Source organism: Montipora capricornis, chromosome 3 (assembly GCF_036669925.1).
Source record: "Montipora capricornis isolate CH-2021 chromosome 3, ASM3666992v2, whole genome shotgun sequence".
Classification (NCBI taxonomy): Eukaryota; Metazoa; Cnidaria; class Anthozoa; order Scleractinia; family Acroporidae; genus Montipora; species Montipora capricornis.
Genome location: NC_090885.1, coordinates 71,138,616 through 71,154,192, shown reverse-complemented (window position 1 = coordinate 71,154,192; position 15,577 = coordinate 71,138,616). Strand labels below are relative to the sequence as shown.

Sequence of the window (15,577 nt, the reverse complement as noted above, 5' to 3'; positions counted from 1 at the left end):
GGCTTTGGAGCATGCGTATTTGCTTGAGCGGCCATTTTGATTTAGGAACGTCGAGAACGTCTGAGTAATCCTTTCAGGTGACAGGAAGGCTACCGCAATTTCCCTGCCTAAATCTACACTGTTCCAGCTCTCTTAGAAAGCAAAATGTCTGGGCCTAACGCTAGAATTGGGTTGAGAGTGGAGATCGTTGGCAAGGGGCTTGTGGGCACAGTGGCCTATGTTGGGGCCACCATGTTTGCTTCGGGAAAGTGGATTGGTGTAATTTTGGATGAAGCGAAGGGAAAAAACGATGGAACAGGTAGATAAAAGAATTTTATTTTTTAAGGGAAAAGTTGATTGCTTTACAGTAATGTTGATGTTTTCGTCTTGATCAGCTCATGATGTCGGTAAAAAATTAATTAAATGTAAGCTTAATCTACCGCGCGCGCTGGAATTTCAACTCAGAACAAAACAGTACAATAATAATGAAAACATTGTGGTAAACTTACTGACCGACAAAAATTTACCAATAAATCGATTTCCTTCGACCAATATCGATCTATATGTAACCCAGTGTTTTCTGGGCTGGTTACTATTAATTTTGATGTACATGTACAAAAACACATACTTTTGTCTAAAATTTACCCGAATCAGATGCACACCCAATTTTGACATCCAACATAAAATGTCCCTTTAAGTCAAAGCGTTTGCTACCCATTTTCAACAATTCGGTAAGGGTAAAGGTTAGCTTTATTTTTCGTTGAGGGTAGATGCAGCTGTTTACTTTACTTGAGAAGTAGTATTTGCAGGACACTTTGTCTGTATTCCAAGACATGAGTCATGTTGAAGTTTGGGAAAAGAGCTAGGAGACATTTAGTGACACTTATTGAAATGTGTGTGCATCTGCAAGATGTAATTGGGTCAATCCTACATATATCTGCAAAAACACTGATCTGTTGTTAGCCTCCTGCGCAAACCTTCTTATGACTCATCACGCAATCTTTCCTCCTCAACGAAGGTCTGCTGAAACAAGCCACAAATTATTTTCCCTTTGTTAAGTAACTGTCATGTGGAAATCATGCATGTGCAGGTTACATAGGGGCAATTCCGCATTGTGTAGATTGTTCCCCTACAGTGTAGGAGTGTCACTGATGCATCAACGTCTTCTTTGGATGAAACAGGGGATGAAGCCTTTCAAAAATATTCATCAGAAGCATTAATTTTGTTTCCTAGGTGGGTATGCATTTCCCTCTCGCGAGTGAAAATGGGAGTGCTTAGCAAGGGTATGGTACCGGTGTTGTTTCATCTAAAATTGAAAGCACCGTGGAAATATATAAATACAAATGAAAAATTAAAGTATTGCAAGTGTATTTGAACTGCATGAGAACCATTACCTTCAAGCGCAATGAACACAACAAGGACAATAGTGAAAAGAAAGCTTGAAAAAATCCATTACATTCAAGCTTGAAATTGTCTGGCTGCTTTTGGCAATGATCATTTTAAAAATTGATTTAATGTTCTTGTCTTGCAAGTTGATCGTTCATACTCAGTGTTTCTTTGGTTTGAAAAATAAAGCAAACCTTAGATCAGTTCAACCAAAGGACTAAAAGAAATGGGGTTACTTGAAAGAAAAGACTCCACTGAAATAGCGCAGAAAGAAATGTAAATATGACATCAATCCCAAGCGAACGCCACAAGTAGGTTTGAAATGCATGGGAGCAAAATGTTTAAACCATATGAATTCTACTGTGGTCAGTCATTCTGTGAAGAGCCGCAAACATCTAAGCCAAAGCATGAAATTTATACGCTATAGTTTCCGTTTGATCAGAATTTAAGTCAGCGATTTTAAATGCCCAACACTCGAAGCCCATTTTCTTGCAGTGACCGTGCACAAAATATCTCAGGGTCCAAAGAATCTGCAGAATCTGGAAGTCCATTGTGATTGGTCTACGTAGATTCCAGCTCGTTTCAGCAGACTTTTGTTGAGGAGGAAAGATTGCGTAATGTGTCACAAGAAAGTTTGCACAGGATACTAAATTACCTTGCTACACTTAATGCAAATGGTAAAGAAGAACAGTATATCATGAAATTGATGATACTGATGATGATGGTGGTAGGAATAGATCCAATCTCCTCCTCTTAGAACCAAGAACCTTAACTTCAATCCATACAATATTATTGATGCTGTGTTGAGCAACCCTGGGACACATTTATTGGTGAAAGGAAATGACTCTTACCATTTCACTTACCCTGCCCTTTTGATAAAGTCAAATAGTCTGAAGTAATGAAAGTTGAACAATTTAATTTGTGGGTTTTCAGGACTAATAATGATGGTAAAAGGGAAAAGGAAAGGAAAGGAACCTTATTTAATTGCCTATTGGTTCTAGCGCTGGAGCACTAATTGGGGACACTGTAAACTGAAATCAACAATTAATGCTTTGGTGCGCAATAAAAGACAATACACAAAACTTGGGCGTAAACGAGGGGCAGGGAATGTACTGGCAAGGCGCGGATAAAACCCACCGCCGGTATGGACCACCGGATGAGGGGCCTCGGCAACTAGCCGAGGGGGTGCCTCATGCCTGTATTGCAAGGCGGGCATAGTTGCTGGCATAATGTCCTGGGGCCAAGTTAACCCAGTCCAGCAGAGTAACAATATGCCCCCTCCCTAACGGGGCTTCAGCACAGGGCTGAAGGGGTGCCGCAGGCAGCAATTCCCCGCCCAAAACGCCGAGATAAACGAGGAGTGCCCTGTGCGAAGCCCATTTAGTGGTTTTGCTCCCAATTTGACCGGGAGAAAAAATGACCCCATCTCCACGGAGTTGCAATAGCGAAAAGCAAATATTGCCTGCCCCAAAGGTGAAAGTAGAGAACCGACGAGTGGAGATAGGGGTCGAAAGTACGACATGAGCATAAAAAAAAAAAAAAAAAAAAAAAAAAACAAACAAACAAACAAACCAAAGCCAATGGGCATCGCATAGAGACTGGAGGGGATAGGACCCTCACACAAAACAATTAACTGGAGGGGATAGGACCCTCGCACTAGACATTTGAATGGAGGGGATAGGACCCTCGCACAAAAAATTTGACTGGGAGGGATAGGACCCTTGCACTAAACATTTGACTGGAGGGGATAGGACCCTCGCACTAAACATTTGACTGGAGGGGATAGGACCCTCGCACTAAACATTTGACTGGAGGGGATAGGACCCTCGCACTAAACATTTGACTGGAGGGGATAGGACCCTCGCAAAAAACATTTGACTGGAGGGGATAGGACCCTCACACAAAACATTCGACTGGAGGGGATAGGACCCTCACACAAAACATTCGACTGGAGGGGATAGGACCCTCACACAAAACATTCGACTGGAGGGGATAGGACCCTCACACAAAACATTAGACTGGAGGGGATAGGACCCTCACACAAAACATTCAGCTGGAGGGGATAGGACCCTCGCACAACACATTTGGCTGGAGGGGATAGGACCCTCGTGCAAAACATTTCCGTCAAAATAGTCATTTCCAATAGTACTACATGAACTTGAGAGGGCAGAAAGCCCAAGGAAAGAGAATGTCACAGAAAACCCTCAAGTGCCTAATGGGCCTTTTTCCTTTTTTGTTTTAAAGGAGAAACATGGCATTAAGCTTAGGATAGTGCTTTCACCCATGTGATGGCTGGCATGTGGCTGAAAAAGGGGATGAAAGACAATTGTATCGAGGAGAAATGAGGGTGGGGGGGGGGGGGAGGGGGGAAGCAAATGCACACAGCAGGCTTCCAGGGGGATGCCAACATGATTGCTGTACCCATAGGTGAAAACACTATAGGTTCAGGACGATACAGGAAAATATGAATTAAGTTATCCAAGGAACTGTCATAGATCATTACTGATTGTTAGAAAAATCCAAGTTTCAATGAGATACTCAAGTGCTTTCAAGGATTCCAGGGGGTTGTTAGCAGGAGGAGCAAGAGGCCAATGACTGAGGAACCTGACATATTGTTTCCTTTGGAGTCCTGATGTAAGCTTGGTATGTGTTAGGCTTCCAGCGACCCAGAATTTGAAGAGCCAGTTGTAAATGCCAGTGATTCTGCCAGTTGTAGCAGCACCAATACTAAAGCTGTGAGAGGCAGAAGAGGAGCTGTCATTGTCACAGAGGTTTAAGAGAGACCATAAGTTGTTGGTGTGTGAAGTCTGGGTGAGATATGGTCCACAGGAGAAGCTGAAGAGTAGCTGGCCAGGGTCTTGAGTTGCAGTTTTGAGCATATAATCTTGCAGGGCAGACGATGCATAAAGGTCTGAGTTTGACCTTGCAAAACTGAGCCTGGCTGTCTTCCAGAAAGGGTCGGTTTTGGACTTTTAAATTGCAGTGTCAAATGAAGTAGGGTGAAGGATGTTGGGATGGAAAGAAATGTCTGTTCTAGCAAGGTTGGACTGAGGGTCAAAATTTCCATTGCAGGTAAATTCGCTGCTTCTTAAGAAGCCAAAAAATTAAAGGGTAAATGCAGCCCAAAACATAAAGGAGTCAACATTTGGTAGACTTAAAAGGTTGTAACTTAGTATACTTAGATGCTATGGAGAACTGATGAGGTGATCAGGTGGCAAGCCTTCTTGCATTCCCATGGGAGAGCTTGATCCCCCTCAAACTTTTGTGAAGGACTGGCATAGCCAGAATGTCCAGGAGACAGCCAGACTCAATGTGAAGGTTGTCAAGTGCTGCCAGATAAACATAATCGCGCTGTAGGGGCCTGTATTGCACAGATGAGTAACAAAAGGGATCAGGGTGAACTTGTGAGCAGGTCGAACAGGGAGGGGGATATGGAAAGCTGATTAAAAATGAAGGGGCACTCCGTAGGCCAACGGGAAGGGCTGTGTAGGGGTAGTAGTGGTTTTTCCGGGCCATTCCCTGGAGCTCCCTCAAGGGTGAATGGGGATTATTCTGGAGGCAGGTTACGGGGTCTGAAATTGCACCTTCCTGGTTGCTAATGGGACTAAAAAATTGAGTACTGGCGACCAGAATTTCACAACTGGTCACCATTGTTAAGGTCAGATCTGTTTGCCAAGAGGTGTCTTACTTTTTATCCTGAGACTGTTTTGAAATAGAAATGAAGGAGTTTTTCCATTAACAACCTCCATAACCTCACAAGCCGTTGTTTCTCATAAAATATGTATTGCAGGGGGAAAAACGACTCAGTAAAGAGATTCAAGGACTGGTGTGAGGAATGTACCACTATGGCAGATTGTGTTTGACAGGGTGTGACTAGTGTTTCCGTAGCTGAAATTTTCGACAAACTAGGGGGGCAGATAGATTTCATTATTACATGTACATTCAAGGTCGGATACCTTTCCTCTCCAAAATGTGCGCTTTTGAAAGTGAAAAGATAATGCTTGACACATACACAAGACCATGCGGTCGTTGCTTTCTGGTATCCATAAAACAGGTCAAAATGTAAAAGTCAATTTGGACCCTGGGTTAGATGTCTGTTTTAGAGGGGGAGGTTTGTGGCTGTTTTCCTACGAAAGTCAACATCATAGGAAGGCCATGCCAAGCCCGCAACTTCCTTTGGGTAATCGAATGGTCGCTTGATAGGGGAACATCTCTACCGCCCTTTGGGGAAAAGAAGTGAGAAGTGCAGAACCGGGGGTGGATCCAGAGTAGTTCAAGTGACTTGCAGAAATCACTCAAATTTCTTCCAAACCTTATTTTTCAGCCCTTTATTGCAGTTCACAAAATCAACTATCCTTCTTGTTTTAATTTTGTTTTTTTTTTTTGAGAAATATGACAAGAAAATCGCTCCCAATTGATCGACGGATAAACAGCTTACTTCAACGACAAATCAAAACAAATCGCGAAATTCTGAAATCCCTGTTCAAGACAAACAATTTTTACGAAAGAAACAACATAGCCCTCAGAGGTCCACGAGATGATGATCCACAAAATGCCAGTCTTTCTGGAAACTTTCAGGCACTATTAGAATTTCGAATTGACAGTGGCGATCAAACACTGCAACGTCACTTGAAAACTGCACTCAGGAATGCGACATATTTCTTTCTAAACCCGTCAAAACAAGATGATTACAACTGTGGGTGCTATCATAGTGAATAATTTGTCGCAGGAAATCAGGGAGAGCAATTATTTTTCTATTATGTCTGACGAAGCAGCTGACGTATCAAACACAGAAAATCTTTCAGTGGTGATCAGATTTCTTGATTCAACCAAAACAGTCAGAGAAGGGTTTGTGGGATTCTACCTTTGTGAGGATGGAACGACAGGAGCAGCTTTCAAAGATTTAATATAGCTGATTTAGGACTATCTATGGATGACTGTCGAGGCCAATGTTATGATGGTGCGGGAAAATGGCATTCGGAGAGCACCAAATTTCAAATTTTCTTGGGGGAGCATGCCCCCAAACCCCCCTAGTTTAGTTGGTGCAATTCACTCATGAAAAATCCTGGATCCACCCCTGAGAAAACCATACAGAAAATGCCGACAAGAATTGAGCTGGGCTTACTTTTTCCGAGAGGAGGGGGGAACTCTTTGTGGTTTACCGATAAAGGAAATGGAAAGCCCGGGAAAAAGCCCGGGAAGGTCGTTATCTGAAAGGCGCGAGTTTTCTGGCAGCACCGCGACAAACTCAACATACTCACCCTTTAATGTTGCGCGTTTAACTTTGGTTGGAACATGTGCTGATAACGGCGACTGTCCTTGAAAAATGGGGAAGGAATGTTGTTGCTGGCACTGGGATGGTTGAGAAGGCTGGCGATGAAGTCGAAGTCGTCGGTGAGTAGCAAATGGCGGGAGTTTGTCGAGGTTGCACAGATTGAGGCGGAGGCTATTGAGGTTGGAGCAGGAACTGATTTGGCGGTAGATTCCTCGATTTTCGTCCACGATGATGGAAATCAGAGTGGCTAACGTGGTTGGGGACGTGTCTGTGTGTGAAGCTCTTCTTGCTTGGACGCCATCTTGGAATAAAATTTGACCGTTTTGACCGCTGTTTCAAGCAGCGCATCGTCAGGGATGGTGACAATTGCTGGTGGGTCTATATAGGATGAAACTTCCTCAGCAGAGGCACTTGAAGTAAAGGGGGTTCACGGTGGAGTGTGAACGTTTCTCTGCTGGTCAGATGGACGCTTGGTGTACGCGAGCTACAAGATGGTGCGGAAGGAACAACGGTGTGAAGCCGTTCAATAAATTGTTCCCGAGTTCCAGTAATAAATAAAAGGTTTGAGATCGCAAGGGGCGTAAAAGAACCGCGTTTGTGAGGTCAGCAAATTCCCCAGCAAAGATTAAATTGCTCAACGGAAAAAACAGAACTAGTTGAGCTTTGGAAATGTCAAACTGAGAAGGCTTGCATGGCGGGATGAATGAAATAGCCAAATAAGGTAGTCACGTGATGGGAAGTCACGCTCTCCTCCCAGGCGCTGCCCAGTATTTGCTTACCAGCATTAACATCTATTTTATTCTAAAATATCATTTAATACAAATCAATTGTTGGTTTTTGAGGAGAGGGAAAAACTTGAGTATCCAGAGAAAAACCTTTCAGTGCAGAATTTAGAGAGTCAACAAACTCAACCCACATATGATGCAGGGTCCGGGAATCAAACGTGGGCCACATTGGTGGGTGGCAAGTGCTGTTACCACTCCGCCATCCCTGCACCCCTGAGATAGGCTGTTATGAAAGTAAAAGTCATTTACAGTGAACTGCACTCAAAATGTTCTGAATCTTTTCCAATATAATTAATGAGATATTATGCACATTTTCAGTTCAAGGAAAAGAATATTTCAAATGTAAAGAAAACCATGGAATATTTGTGAGACAGTCTCAGATTTCAGTGGTTGAAGATGTATCCTCTTTGCCAACTCCATCTCGTGGCTCAACATCACGTTCAAGTCTTGGAGGGTTGTCATCTATTCCAATGCCCGCATCAATGAAGAAAGAAAAGGTAACTACAGATCCTTCTTGTCACATGATTGTACATTAGCAAGCTGCAAGCAAACTCTGGTACAAAATAGGTATGTACTGGAAATTAATGTAAGTCCAGGGGCGGATCCATACCGGGTTCCAAATCTGTCAGAAACACAGGAAAGGGAACTATGGTCCAGAGTAAGAATCCAAAAAATTCCCGGGGGAACATGCCCCCCCCGACCCCCTAGAAACTTTTTCATTGTTTTGGAAACTGGTCATTACTTATCCTAGATCTGCCCTGAAGTCACTGGACTTTGTCCAGCCAAAATTCAAGGGTTTCAGATCAAGGCCAGTAACTAAAATCATTGCCGATGGAGAGTCGCACAATGAGCGAGCACCACAATATCGTAACTGTTGACACTATTCCTTGTCTTCTTTAAAAAAAAATGTTGTTCATAAAATGGTGAAATGTTTTGTTGAACTGGTATGTATCCTTCAGACTTGGTAATACATGGGGTGGGGAGGGGGGGGGGGGGGGAGCATGATCCCACACTTCCTCGGAATTGATACATGTACACTTGCACCTATTATTTTTGGGGCTGTCCCAGCCGTAAAATGCATAAGTTACAAAATCATTGCATTGTGCATGAATGCTCTTAGTAGCACAACTCTACTGTGTACATTATTTGATACATTGTTTTTTTCTACCATAAACTCTAGATGTAAGTGTCTCTGAACCCTGTTTTAACCCTTTTGATGTTCTCTGTTGACAAGGAAATTATCTGTTAGTGGACAGACTAAAATCTGTGTTTAATATTATTTAAAATTTAATATTTTGCGTGGTGTTTCTCACTAGCTGTTTATTTTCCAGTCATTTGGGTCAAGAGGATCCTTGGATAATGAGAGTAACAAGCCCTCACCCCCTTCTTCCAAGGTACCAACACCAAAAACCAGCGTATCTTCTGCTCCTGACCTGCCTCCGGCTGACAGTCCCCCCAGCAGCAAGTCGCCTGCGGTAGCTGCCTTCCCTAGCCTGTCTAGTGAGAAGAAAACTTCAGGTCCAACCATATCTGCTGATGAATACTTGGCGCTTCAGAAAAAGGTGGGAAAAATTAATTGTGTTTGTTATAAATAAAATTAATCCTTTTTGATTGGAATATTTGGTGCCAAGCAAATTTTTCCTTCCTTTTGCTGTTTTGTCAGTGAGCATTATGGTACACATAGATTAGTTGAAAAAAATCCTTCATGTTAGTAGTCTAGTACAACAGTGTATGTCTTTGTCTTGAGTAGCCTGCTAGCAAGCTCTCTTCCTTGCCCGCCCACCCACCTCGCAAGAGAGCTTGCTCACAGGCTATGTCTTAAGCAAGTGTCTGATTTCAGGCAAAATTTGACCCTGCCTCTTTATTTCATAGGCATGCTCTTAATTTAAAGACATGGCAGTGACTGGATATCAGAAAGTTGTCAGTGGAGTGTTCATTGAGATTTTGTGCGATAATTTTGTCCATTTATGTTGATGGGAAATGGAAATGAGAGTTTTCTTTTGGGTTCAGTTGTGATTTTATGCTAAAGAAAGAAAATATTTATAAAAACTTGAGCTGCATCCAAAATTGTGCAGTTTCACTTTTCTTGACTGTACATGTAGGTTCTTGACAAAGAGAAGGCTTTGGTTGATGTGGAGGAGAAGCTGGAAACTTTGAGGAGCAAACGACAAGAAGATAAAGCAAAGATGAAAGAATTGGAAAAAACGAGAATGCAACTTGAACAGGTACAGACTGAATGCAAGTATAATGGTAAATGCACCTTAATTACATTTTGAAATAGAAAGAGGAGGGGGCTATTTGTTGATTTATGAAGAATGGTAGCTGCGATTAATAAAAAGAAGCCTGAAATTGTTAAATAGTAGTTAGAAAAGAATGAAAAAATCATTGCATAATATTTTTTCATCATCATCATCATCTTTATTGAGTGCCTTTCCCATGCACGGAAAATGTTTTTTGTGGTTGCATGGTTGATTGATGAAGGTCAGATCTATGTGTACACTGTATGTGTTTGTTGTAGGTAAGTGCCCATGGGACCTTTTAGTCATGTGGCATCAAATGTTGGAGATTCTTGTCACCTGTCTAGCATAGTTTGGTCCAATGTCACTCCACACTTCTACATGTATATTGCTTCTCAGTTTGACAGAGGTGCCAGGATGCCTGGATTGGTGACTCAAGGTCTTTTTTTAAGGGGAGGGGGAGGTATAAACCAGGGAAGAAGAATGTCTCTTTTTTCTCTTTCTGGCCTGCCAGTGAAATCTGATGACAAAATTATAAGGGAATTAATGAAATGGTTGATGAAAGCTGAAAGTCATGAAAGCAAATAGACAAAAGCTTAATCCATTGACTCTGAACTGCTCCCCATTGATCAGTAAACTCGTCTGGTGTTAGACAGAGTAAAATCTCCGCTGAAGTCTCACTCTCAGGGTTCAATGTGTTAATGGTCATGGTAATTGTTAATTATGGCAATATTGCCATAAGTTTGTGAAGCTAGGGTTGCTTAGACATTTTTTTCGTAAGGTTTTCTTTGGTCAGTGGTTGACATGAATCAAGAGCATGGAAAAAATTTATTGTAGTTGTCTTTCATAATTATTATTAATTTTGTTAATTAATTAATTGAATTTTTTATTGATAGTGTAACAATTTTTTAGTTAACCTGCACTTAATATGCAAACATGGAAATTTGTCATCAAATTATTCATCTGTAGCCTAGAAACTGCCAACATTCATTCAGTCATTTTGTATTGAAGTAAAGTTCAATATATTTAATTTTAGTATTTTTATGTTCCTTGTACTTTTAGCTTTTTCAATTTAAATTGTGCTTCTCAGTTTGCATTATCTTTTGACACATATTCATGATGGTGACTTTTTTAGTGCCTTTAGAATACAAAGAATGAAAATGAAAAGTCATTATCAGAGATAATTCATCAAATTATTTCAAACATTACTGGCTTATCTCAATTTACAGATCAGTGAAAGTGTGGAGGTGGACCCACCTACATGTATGTTCAATTCTCAGATTCAGCAGATGGTGATATTTGTTGTTATTGAAACAACATGTCTTCAGCTGCTCTTTTGTCAACAAGCTTTAGCTACCTCTCATCTGTTTTATAATTTACATAATACAGGTCCAGTTTTCAACAAGTCTTTACTTTAAGCCCAATGTTTCATCAAAAGAGAGAAGATTTCTGCGATTACTATTCCATCCTCCTGAAATTAAGTACATTTTAATTTTGTAAATTATTTATGGCTAGTATCAGAAGCTCCTATCCGGCATTGACCTTTTCCATAATAATTATCACGAGATGTTGTTTACCAATGCTATGGATGACAATCTGAGATCTGAAACAATGTTATTTTGTTACATAGATGCAAGAATACAAGACAAGATGGCAAGAGGCCCAAAGAGATCTTCAAGCTCAATTGAATGCAACAAAAAAGGTAAGGCTTGCCTGATCATAATAATTGCGGTGAATTTCTCCTCTTCTAATAAGCATTTTCTGTTTTAATTACCCTCACGTGTGATGGGAAATTAGAATACTGAGAGAGACATCTTAAATTTGTTGCAAAATCAAGTTTCTGGAGCAAAAAGAGATTTTTAATTTTGAGCTAATAATGTAGATCTATACAAAATTACTATGGCCACAGAAAGTACAATAAAAAATGAGACCTTAATCCTAGTCTTTGTGCTATTTCCATGACAAAAATAAATCACTGAATAAGATCATAGCATCCTTTTAAAATTACAAATGTACATAATGCACGGGTTTGTAGAGTGTTTTCAAATTGGCAAGTCTGCCATTTTATCTAGATATTATCATGTAATTTGCATTCAAATTTCAATGGTACACTGTACATACATGTATGTTGTTGTTTATATTTTCTTGGTTTAAATTGCTGCCAAAACCAGCTCAATATTGATTTTTCTTTGTCTAATAATATTCATTATCATAATCTGAAACAAAGGAAAATCAAAATTGAACTAGTTTAAAAAATAATTTGAACCAGGTTATAAAATTGAACCATCATTATGTATCTTGTCATTTTTCAATAAACAAGTCAAAACCTTTTGTAGGCTTTGGCACTTGCTTATTTGTAATAGTGCTGCTGCAGTGACATACAATACAGACCATAATTTTGTGACAAGGACCATTACACAGTATATGTCATCTTGAATGAGATGACAGGCACACTGAGAAAGGACTTTTCAAGGGCTACAACTTAGAACCTAAACAACCTGCCCAGTGAATATTGTTATCTGATGCCTTGGTGTGTCCTTCCAGCCTTTCGTCATACAAGAATGTTTTGTGCAACTCAAATCAGTGTGAACTACCGGTTGTAACTGATGGTTGCAGCAATTCCATTTCTAATAATTTATTTTAGAAAATACATGTACAACCACACTTTTGAATTTTTAAATATTAGTAACACTTGTGCTATCCAGACCATTTGGAAATTCCATTTCTACAGGAATTAAAAGAGCTCAGTGAAAATCGGCAAGAGCACAGTGACGAAATGACAGAACTGCAAGAGGCTGTGGAAATGGCAACACTAGACAAAGAGATGGCAGAAGAAAGGGTATTAACTACATGGAAATGAGTTTATCAACTGGGTTGATGTGATAGGCTATCGACCACTGCTGGCGTTTTGAGCATTAGCCCTTCATAAGAGCAAACTCGCTCCGACACAAGGCTAACACCTGAAACGTAAAATTACAAATCCTTGTTATTTCCTGTTGATTTATGGCCGGTGCGTTTTGGGCTTGGGCCGTAAATCAATGGGAAAAAACTTGGTCCGTAGTTTTACAGTACAGACCTTGAACTTGGTTAGTAAGAGGTATTCATGAAAACTAATGATGCAGGTCCCAATCCACTAGTATTACAAGACAAATTACAAAAATGATAAATTGCACAGATAACATACTGGATGAACATGTCATGTAGGATGTGATATTAGAATTTGCAAATGATTAACAGGAACATGGGGTGCAAGTATTGATCATACAACATTAATTTTATAACTAGGTATATAATAAGCTTGTTGGTATGAGTGTCATCAAGATCAAAAATGACATGAAATCTATTTATTAAGTAGAGTATTTTTTGTGACTTATTTTTAAATACAGTAACATCAGATCCCACTTTTGTATTTAAAGGTAAAGCACTCCAAAACTTTGGTTTTCTAAAAAAAGCGAATCTCTGAAGAGTTAAGTTTTAGCATGTACATTAATTTAGTTATTATTAATGTTGTGAAGCACATTTGGGTGTATTCTTATGGAAAATGTAGTGGTCAATACTTCACTACACATGACATGCAATGCCTTATTTATTTGTATTGGTGATTAATTCCAATACTTATATTATTTTTAGTTGGAATCACTGCAACAAGAAAATGAACAATTGAAGGATAAACTAGAGGAAGTTTCCCTGGACTTAGAAATTTTGAAAAATGAAATCAGCGAAGGAGGTAAACAAACAAACTTGTAGGATGTCGAATCTTGACTGTTATTCAGCCTGGTGCAGGATGGAGGAAGCCTGCCTCTCTAACTTGGTGGACACATCCTCTCTGCTGGGGTGGTACTGGGCATTCCCTGAGTCAAGCCTTTGCTTGCTCTTGGCTTGTTAACTTGAATTAATTAATAGTCTGCCCCCCTGCTAGTTTGAAAAGGTCCACAAGGAGAGTAACATTCTCTAGCACGTTTTTCATGTCTTTTCTGTTGCATAAACATGTAATTTAACTACTTTAATCTTGCAAGCAACTATTTTAAAAAGCCAAGAATGTCAAAGTTTTATCATTTTTCAGATCTTTATGGCGGTTGAACCTTCCACTTAACTTCAACTAGTTTCCTTTCCCACGTGGATGATTACCACAGAGACATATAAATTATAAATATCTTTACTAACCTGGTTTTCTCGGTCTGTACTGTAAATTAGGGACCCTTGTTTTTCCCCTTAGATTTATGGTGTGCATGCTTCACGCTTGGGCCATAAATCTAAGAGGAAAAATGCGGGCCGTAATTTACAGTACAGCCCTCGAACTCGGTTAATAAGAGGTATTTATTGTGTTGTGAACAGTATATAGCGGTTTTCAATTGAGTGTGGTAAAACAAATACCAAAGTAATTACTTTGACCAATCACAGCAGTTGCAAGCAGCACAATGAACTGATCCAGATTCATAGCAATTCCAAGTAACTTACTCAAACCAGGGGAAAAATCGTGCATGGAAACTTGTCAAGATTGGTTTTGGTTTTTCTTTTCATTGGTTAATAAACTTGCGCGAGATTTTTACAACCAATTGCCAAGCATAGCAATTACAATGACGTAATTTTTACTTTCGATAGTCATTTGAAAACCCTGGACTCTATTCAGAAAAAAACTGATTGCAGTGGCTCAGTATAATACTTTTAACCTGATGATGAAGAGTGTACATTTATGTGCACTTGTTTATTCAGTATTGGTAAAGGTTCTTGCTGAAGATGAAAGGAATGGTTTATCGGAGTTATGTAAGATTGGCAATGTTGTATGGGAGTGAGACATGGTGTCTAAGGGAAAATAAGATGGCAATTTTGAGAAGGACCGAGAGAGCAATGTGTGGCCATGGTGCAAATCTGATGGAAAAGAAGAGGACAGAGGACCGAATGGAGATGTTAGGACTGAATGAAACAGTGGTTCAGATGGCAAAGGCGAAGGGAGTGAGATGGCATGTGTTGAGGAGGGATGATGGGCATTTTCTGAGAAAAGCGGAGAAGGAGAGCAAGAATGTTGGATTGGAGGAAAAGGATGCCATGAATCGAGCATGATGGAGAGTGGGAGTTAAAGAGATTGCTGCCAAAGTGGGGTAAATCCGGTCACCCCCATTTATGGGGATAAACCTGGATCAAAATTGGATGACGATGATGATGATGATGATTGTAGTACTGTTTTCAAGAGAACACTGTATTCTTTTATAGGAATTGAAGGTGCAGCTACAAATGCTCAAGTAAAACAACTAGAGCAGCATAACAGCAGATTAAAGGAAGCAATCTTAAGGTACAGTATGATTAGCTCTGTTGTCCCTTGATCACTAACCTTCATCTGGTTTGCTATTTTTTAAAGCGGCTTTCACACGACAAACTTAAGTTTGTAAACTGGTGTTGGCAAACGCAAGTTGGTGTGTGTGAAAGACACAACAACAGTTATCAAACATGTTGGCAAACTATTGGCAAGAATAGAGACAAGTTTTGTTTGTCGCCAACAGTTTGCCAACGTGTTTGCCGACTGTTTTTGTGCCGTTCGCACACACCAACTTGAGTTTGCAAACTCAAGTTTGCCGTGTGAAGGCCGCTTAATAGATATGTACACATGCAGCTGCTTCAGCTTTAAAACTTGTTTGCATCATTCTGAATTCAGGCTGAAAGAAGTGCAAGCTAGTGATAAATCAGAGATGCAATCCTTGCAGAAACAGGTCAGAGAATTGCAAAGTGGGAACACATCGCTGCAGATGGAAAGAGACAAGCTATCTGAGGAACTACAGGTTATTGGTTGAGACATGAAGGCTTTTAAGTTTTTTTAATCAACTCGCAAATCTGTATTAACCACATGTACATGTAGTTGGTAATGCATATCTTAAACGGAAGATAGCAGATAATAATTTCTTTTAATTGAATTGAATTGG

General features: G+C 40.1%; 1 protein-coding gene across 1 annotated transcript in view; it reads left to right on the top strand.

Annotated features, from left to right (window-relative positions):
* Positions 1-36: 36 nt before the first annotated feature.
* LOC138040774 (dynactin subunit 1-like) overlaps positions 37-15,577 on the top strand; it is a 23,683-nt gene continuing 8,142 nt past the window's right edge. The window contains exons 1-9 of the mRNA XM_068886446.1: positions 37-298; positions 7,744-7,922; positions 8,757-8,987; positions 9,528-9,650; positions 11,293-11,364; positions 12,394-12,501; positions 13,293-13,389; positions 14,874-14,952; positions 15,313-15,436. Coding sequence (XP_068742547.1) covers positions 145-298; positions 7,744-7,922; positions 8,757-8,987; positions 9,528-9,650; positions 11,293-11,364; positions 12,394-12,501; positions 13,293-13,389; positions 14,874-14,952; positions 15,313-15,436 — 1,167 coding nt within the window. The 5' untranslated portion in view covers positions 37-144. The remainder of the gene's footprint in view (positions 299-7,743; positions 7,923-8,756; positions 8,988-9,527; positions 9,651-11,292; positions 11,365-12,393; positions 12,502-13,292; positions 13,390-14,873; positions 14,953-15,312; positions 15,437-15,577) is intronic.